Raw genomic sequence first — 7,745 nt, 5'->3', positions numbered from 1 at the left:
TACCGTTCATACTTTTCAGAATTGCGTGGCGTTTAGCGAACTCCAATCTGATCACTGTGTGTGTTCGGGGGCGGGGAGGGGGGGGGGGTTAATTATCAACTAGAGGTGCCCTAGAAAGATGCTCTCCTCAGGGCTCAAATAACCGTTCTTTCTACTATATGATAGTAAATCCGAATAATGTGAAGTGAATTCAAATAAAAAAAAACATTCCATAAAATGCAAAATATAATTTTTAATTCATAGCCCAGCACAAATAAAATAAAATCAAGCTGTGTAATAGAAGTTATAAGAGATATTTCTGAAAAATACATAATACTTTTGATTATTCATGATTCGATCGAATTCGGGAACAGTGCAATTGCGTTCGTAGCCTATTTTTTCAGAGGCAATAACATACATCCGCATTCTTTGATTTGTAGCAATATCCCGCAGCACTAAGGGTACTCTGACAATAACGAGAGCATTCATTCACATTGTTGGGGCAACCGTGACTTGAGATCGATTTCTTGATAATATCTGAAAGAAAAATGAAATTGGAGAAATGTAAGCTTGCACATATCGCCCCCATTCATGCCGGAAGAACGAATGTCCTTGAAAAAAAAAAATAACGTGGAAAATGGCGTTTGAATGTTTACTTTACCCATGTTAAATACATGAATGATTACTTTACTCATATTAGTAATTTGTCGAAATAAGTTTTCAAAATGTAAAGAAATAGGAATAATTTTTGAGGACCGGCAAGAAACTAATGTGGAAGAATAATTCGCTGCAGACAATGAAATAAACGAATAGAAAAAATAATTTTTGGGACCAAAAATAAATAAATTGTGCAGCAAGTTGCAAATAAATAAATCAAGGCATACCGGCTGACGACAAAAATGCAAATAAAAACAAATTCAGAGACTAATTTATTTTTTCAAATCAGAAATCTTGTAGCGGCAACTTAGATTAGGTGACGTTTTTTTGTGGATCGCTAAAAAATTCATAAGGACCGACACCGGTCAGCGGACGAGTGGTTGATAAAGACCGGATGCAGGGTGATTCAGAAAAGATGGGAAAAACGGTGATGGTACGGTGAAAAAAGAGGTGATAGTACACACAAAAAAATACAAACAATTGTCATAAATGAATACATGGTTTAACATGAAACGCAAACGTTAAAACGGCATTTCAGTTGAAATTTATAGGGAGAAAAATAACACCATGGATGCAAATGTAACCTGGGGAAGAAGAAGTAACCGTATGCAAATGTTCGCCACAGTGAATAAAAGGCGCGGACTCAGTATTACCAAAGTGCGCCATTATCCCGTACGTTACAAGTGTTAGAACGCGCGGTTGCACGCTGGAATAACTTCACAGGGCTGGCGTCCGCATTTTTTACTCAAAGTGACGCAGATTTGCATACGGTTTAGACTGCTTCTTCCCCAGGTTACATTTGCATGCAGGATGTTCTTTTTCTCCCGGTAAATTTGAACAGGAATGTCGTTTTAACGTTTGCGGAGCAGCCGTTTAGAAACGCACCAGCATGTTTCCGTTTCATGTTACACCATGCATTCTTTGATGAGCATTGTTTGTATTGGTGTGCACTATCACTTCTCAAAGGTTTTTTTCCATATTTTCTGAATCATGCTGTAGATATCGATGCGACATTTACACAGGCTTTAAAGTGTTTTTGGTAAGTTCCTGAAGATACTTCAAGCATGTGTGGAAATTTTATTTCAGTTGTATTGCTCAAAAAAGCAACGTGAAAACACCACGTTACGGACAGCCATACTCAGTAGCTATTCTTGCTTAGAATGTTGCTTAATATTTACCTTCTTTGTTTTCCAGAAAAAATATTTAGATACTTAGTTGACATTTACATATTTATATTAAAAATGTTCTGAACCGTTAGTTACTCAGCTAAATGCTGGCAAGTACATGTGATGGAATGTAAATTCGTGTAAAAGCATTTTACAACAATGCAAAATATCCTGTTTAATAGCCTAGCAACAAAATTGAGCTGCATAATTCAAGTTAAGGTGACAAACCCGAGGAAATGAACTATATTCCTAATAATCCATGGTTATATGGGAGAAGGAAAATTCCTTAATAATGAAGAATGGTAATCATAAAGAATCATTACGTTCTTCGAAGTGTCACTTTCTATAACCCCTGAAACATTCTTCAAATACGTTGTTAGGTGTTGGTGTTTTGACGTGTAATGGCTGAATAACTACTCTACGATTACCAGCACGGGACGAGTAGTTTTTTGAATATGTCAATCAATAGAATTCGGATACACGTTTCGCCCCTGAGAAAAGAGTTAGCAGTGTTTCACACGAAAGTGTAATAAAATGATTATAAAATGTTTCCTAACAAATGTGTTATGACAGATTATCGATTTCTTTTGTGGTAAAGTACTAAATATTCACGGAAATGTATTATTTAACAATTAATTTTGAATCGGTGTTTTTATTTTTTTATTGTAATCGTATAGTGCTGAGGTGAAATTTCAAAAAAGTACCAGGTTAACAAATTAGTTGTGTGCTGAATGATTTTTGAAAAAAAAAATGTTTTTAAGCTTTGATTTGAACTAAAATGGCCCATCAAAAAGTTTACATGATAATTATTCCATTTTCTTTATAATGTGGTACGTAAAGGATATATATTACGATTTAAGAATCGGAAAGAATGCGATTATATGATCGTGCTTACTTTTTGTTTCCGAACAAATGCATACATTTTTAGAATTACGGATTCCGCAATAACCACCTGAATAACCGGTATTGCGGCAGTGCATTACGCATCTTTTTGCATTCGAAGGGCAATAGTCATCATTCACTGCGCACTTGGAAATAGCTGAAAGGGAAATGAAATTTGAGAACTACGTTTACACGATACGGAAGTATCAAAAACACTCAGATATGTACTTTAATACTTTAAAATTATCACTCGTCCTACCGTTGCAGGATATAACGTAAATCATGAATATAAAAAAAAATATTTGAATTTTGGTTGCTGGTTAATGCACATTATACATGAAATATTTGTCCTTGAAACGATAAAGACGTAACTTCGCAAGTCTAACTTACCGAGTGTGCATAACAGCACACAAACAAGGAGTGCATAAGTAGCCTTCATAATGAGGATGGTGATCGAATTTTGACTTTATCCTATTGTGATAACAGAAAAAATATCATTATTAGTACCTTTTAATAAATACCATTTATATTACCTTTACTTAAAATTATTCTATACAGAACTTTTCGAGTCAGATAAAGTGACATAGCGGTATGAACTATATTTTAATGACATTTATTTAATTCCGTGCAGTTAACACAAAAAACTATTTTAAAAGATTAAACGTCAATATTTTATAAATCATTCTTTGTCGGTTTTATTCAAAATAGTATGAAGATATTTTGGTTGTAAGCATTTTAAAATATATACTGTACACAACTCTGTTGGTTAAAATCAAATGTAATGTTCTCTTAAGCGCTATACTTGGTTTTTTTTGTATTTTCTTTTCTTTAACGTACACTTTTTATCCGTTACTTGAAAGGTTTTCTAAAGTTCTCTGATATTTCTCACTATTGTTTCAAAAATTGAATCAGCGGTACGCATAATGTCAAGTAAGCTTCAAGAACCATATAAGTTCTTCAGTTATAGCACAAAAAATGAAGAATGCATATGGTGATCGTTGAATACGCACTTTGTTTACGCGTTTTATATACACGTTTTTTTACATGAAATTGGTCTATGCAAATTTTTTAATTACTTCATAATGAACGCTGTGTGTTAATATTACAGCGCAAATACAGTGGAATTTCGATGTAACGATATCCTGCAGATCAAGGAAAAAACAAGGAAAAAAAATTCTGTATAGGGTTTATGCGGAAGAGTAAACTTTGCACAAAAATATTCATAAATCACCAATGAAAAAAAACAAAAAAAAAGCACTGAATTTGTTAGTATAGTTGCTTAAAGTCCTAATTCGGCCTTTATCTTATCATCGTAGAGGTATGTTTGTATTTTAAAACATGTTCAAAATACAGTAATCACTCTGTACCAGTTTCGAGAGTGAAAATGCACATTCTAAGTGTGTCAGAAAATAAGAAATCTGAATTTTCATACGGTAACCCTGTCTTCTAACTTCCAATTAGAACGTTTATGGACCGGTTTTTCTGGAGACCAACAAAAACATTCCGCCTTTCCAAGTGCAATGTCAGCTGAGATATTTGATTTCAAAAATTAGAGAAAAGTTGGGGAAAAAACAGCATAAACTAACGGAAAACGCTTTTTTTCCGCATTATTTTATGCTGTTATTTCCTAACTTCTCTCATATTTTGGAAATCAAATATTTTAATGAATATTGCAGTTAATAACACTAATTTTTTTGTTGTGCTCTAAGAGACAGGGCAGCAACTTTCTGATAGAAAGCTGGAGGGTAGGAAAACAGAATAAAAATTTTGATGTTTCTGTTTTATGGCACAGTGTTTTCACTCTTGAAGCTGGTACAGAGTGATTCCTAAATACATTTTGAACACTTTTTGCATTAGACCTATACTTTCACGACAAATGATTGATGCGATAAGGCCATGATAGGACTTACAGAACACCCTGCATGGAAAGACAACATAATCATCATGTATCACCCAAAAAGAAAGTTATGGGTAGGTGTTTGGTATCAGTTATCATATTACTTATATTATATATATTAGACGTGATATTTATTGAGCAGACAAAAATAAACACAGTAATTAATACGCTGGTTTTTTAAAAAATTCATGTGTTTATTACTTTATGTGGCACAGTTTCGGTTCCTGAGTAAAAGGTAAAATTTCCCAATTACTTACGACTAAAAATGGCAGAAAATTACAATTTAATGTTTCAGACGAACTGGCATAAATCATAAATACCCAAGAGTGACTATATTTTATTGAAACTAAAGCTAAAAATACAGCAAATCGTCAAAAAGATCAAATTGCCTCTCTTTACCAAAATCAGGTTACGCTAAACAAAGAATAGATATTTTCAGACCAAAAATAGGAGAAATTTATCCAACGGCATTATCTCAGTGACAGCCTCTTCTTATCGGCAGAGTGTCTCATGCAATGTTATAATTTTTCAAAGAAATAGTAACATTTGCTCATTTCATATGTTTGACCCTTGAAAAATGCTAATTCCACCATTATAAAAGCTAATTGGCCACACAAAATAATTTTTCAAATCCCTGAATTATAAATCAGCAGCATTAACACACACATACACACAACTAAAATTGGGTATGCTTTCTGTGGGAAACATGTATTCTTCCATTTATTTGAAATTGTGATAATATAATATCCTTCACTTTACTGATTTATACTGAGCGTTTTTTAAGAATATAATACTGCGCATGAACCATATTACTGAAATGAATAAATGACTCGAAAAAAAAACTCACCTGGAACAAAACTTGACTATTTCAGTGCCTTCGCTGGAATGATATTTTTACTCGACCCATTCGCTTTCTTATATTCTTTTTCTCGCCCATTCGAAAAAAATTTAAATCTATTACTTTTCTGGCATTTTCGTACGGTTTGATTGTTTTTCAAGGTAACATCTGGTATTTCAATTAAAACAACTAAGTTTTAGAATCCATTTCCTTGACTATTGCTACTAAATTTTCTACCACATGCTTAAAACACGACATCGAAGAGGAAACTGTTATTTGAGCTATCATTATTGCCAATGATTGTATATTGTTTTGCAAAACTTCGATGTTTTGAATTTTGTAAATAAATGTTTAATGTAAATTTTTTTTTAAAGAGTAAGAGTTGGAGAAATAGAAAGTGTGTTTTAATTTATATAAATCAATCTTGTGTGAAACACATTTCCTTATAAAATAACGTAATATTTAGTGGGAGAGGAATGAAATGAGAACGTCGTTTTCAGGTATAATCTTATTTCATTTTCGTGTGATATTTTTATTTGTTTTTTTTTATCTCAATATAATCTGTATCTTAGTTTCCCAAACATTTTGTTCCATCGCCCCTCTTCTTCAGAAAAGTTTTCTTTGCATCGCCCCCCCTAAGCCAACCCATGGGATCCTATGCTGAACGCAAAGCTTCTGCCTCCCTCTTGGATTCTTGCATTGCCCACTTTGGGAAACACTGATCTATATGCATGCACATATACAGTCCACGTCGATTGTTAGAATCACGGTTATTGCTATCGGGTTACTGCTGTCACTTTTGCAAAGTACAGATTGACCAATGGAAAAAATTGGTCTTCTGTTAATAGACTTTGTTTATTATGTTACCCCTTTTATTCCCGTCGATAGGTTTTTTTTGCTCATTCTGAATGTAATGTTTAACCAAAATATTGTCCCCTGCAAGTTATCGTTATCAGGCTCCATGACTATGTAGGAAACTAGAAGGTGCTCTCTATCCCCTCCCTTGTTGGGCTTGTATCGGCTTGTGTTTGAAAAATTCTTTGGATAGTCTTCGTCATACCAACTGATAATCTTCTTGGAACATCATGATTTCAGTTTAATGCGGAGTTTACAACACTATTCCTTAGGTTGGGTTCACGCTCTTTTCTCCACCGGCAACCCCAGAGCAACACGACTTACCTTCATTCATTCCCTTGGAAAATCAGTTTTCTTTCCGTTATTTATTTTCTGTAATCAATTATATTAATTATCCGTATTATTTAAGTTTTTAAAGTCTTTCATATACTTATCATTTAATTTCTTTTTTGTAGGCTACTGTTAATGTGAAAGTTTGGCTTCATTTTTTTAAAATAAATTCAGAAACTAAAATAAAAAGCTAACGTTTCTTTAAAATTTTACAAAATTGGGGAGAACTTTTTTAAGGAATTGTTCTTCACTTATTAATTCCAGCCGGCACAACAATGTACAGGTTATCCTCTAAGTCAGGGGTCCTTAACCTTTTCCAGTCGCGACCCAAAATCAGCAACAGGATCACCATCGCCACCCATGTGAAAATGGTGAAACAAGTGGCACAATAAGTGCATTTATAACAGGACTGTTAGTGGATTTCTATGACCAAACTAGGAAGCCCCCTGACAATCATGTCTGAGTTGTGACCAGCAGCTGGAGTTCCTAGTTTTTAAGAATCAAAAAATTTAATTTCTATCATCATTTACATTTTTGCGAATAATGAGTCAACATGTTGTAATTTTTTTTCATCTTGTACCCCGAAAAATGCTTTCTCGCACCCGCAAGGATGCGGACATCACCCGGTAAAGAACTGCTTCACTAAACCTATACTACAGCAATACCATTGGAAATGTTGCGGCTGTATCGGCCAAGTGTGAACCAAGCATCATCTTGCAAAATACTCGTTTTGCATTCTTCTTAGTTTCAAATGAGACGTCACCCACATACGCTGGTCTTACATGAGGAAAGATGAAATAGTTTTTTTTCCAAGAAAAGTGTGTAGTTTATAGAAAATTTATTTTGTTTTTTCTTTGTCTTGCGTTTCACTAGAAAATTTCGTGCGTTATAAAATTTTTGTAGTGAGCGAAAATGGTGATATTTCAAATACAAGAGTCAATGCAACATTTCTCATGATGATATTCTTGTTCAAAAAATCAAGATCTTAATTAGAAATGAATGTTTTCATGTCGGATGTAGTTTCATTTCAAAATATAATATTTTTTTCTAAAAGATTGAAAAAAATTGAATTCATGTAAATTTTAATTCTTTTGCTTTTTTCTTTTACCAAATTTCTTCATTAAAATATTTACAAATCAAT

The 7,745-nt window shown here is 33.4% G+C and overlaps 1 protein-coding gene across 1 annotated transcript; it reads right to left on the bottom strand.

The window, feature by feature from the left end:
• Positions 1–212: 212 nt before the first annotated feature.
• LOC149076294 (uncharacterized) lies at positions 213–5,485 on the bottom strand. Its single transcript, XM_089243848.1, has 4 exons — positions 5,429–5,485; positions 3,075–3,155; positions 2,698–2,841; positions 213–516 (listed from the first exon to the last, which is right to left on the bottom strand). The coding sequence occupies exons 2-4, from the start codon at positions 3,121–3,123 to the stop codon at positions 380–382; spliced, it is 330 nt and encodes a 109-aa protein (XP_089099974.1). The 5' UTR covers positions 3,124–3,155; positions 5,429–5,485; the 3' UTR covers positions 213–379.
• Positions 5,486–7,745: the final 2,260 nt, after the last annotated feature.

Source organism: Pholcus phalangioides, unplaced genomic scaffold, assembly GCF_987345545.1.
Source record: "Pholcus phalangioides strain wild (caught in Gottingen) unplaced genomic scaffold, Ppha-v1.0 ptg000015l_1, whole genome shotgun sequence".
Classification (NCBI taxonomy): Eukaryota; Metazoa; Arthropoda; class Arachnida; order Araneae; family Pholcidae; genus Pholcus; species Pholcus phalangioides.
Note: the sequence above shows the minus strand (reverse complement) of the source record. Positions and strands in the feature narration are given on the sequence as shown.

Coding starts and splice junctions, on each gene's coding strand:
- LOC149076294 (XM_089243848.1), bottom strand. CDS start 3,123: ATGAAGGCTACTTATGCACTCCTTGTTTGTGTGCTGTTATGCACACTC. Junction 2,842..3,074: donor TGTGCTGTTATGCACACTCG/GTAAGTTAGACT, acceptor TTTCCCTTTCAG/CTATTTCCAAGTGCGCAGTG. Junction 517..2,697: donor CATTTGTTCGGAAACAAAAA/GTAAGCACGATC, acceptor TTTTTCTTTCAG/ATATTATCAAGAAATCGATC.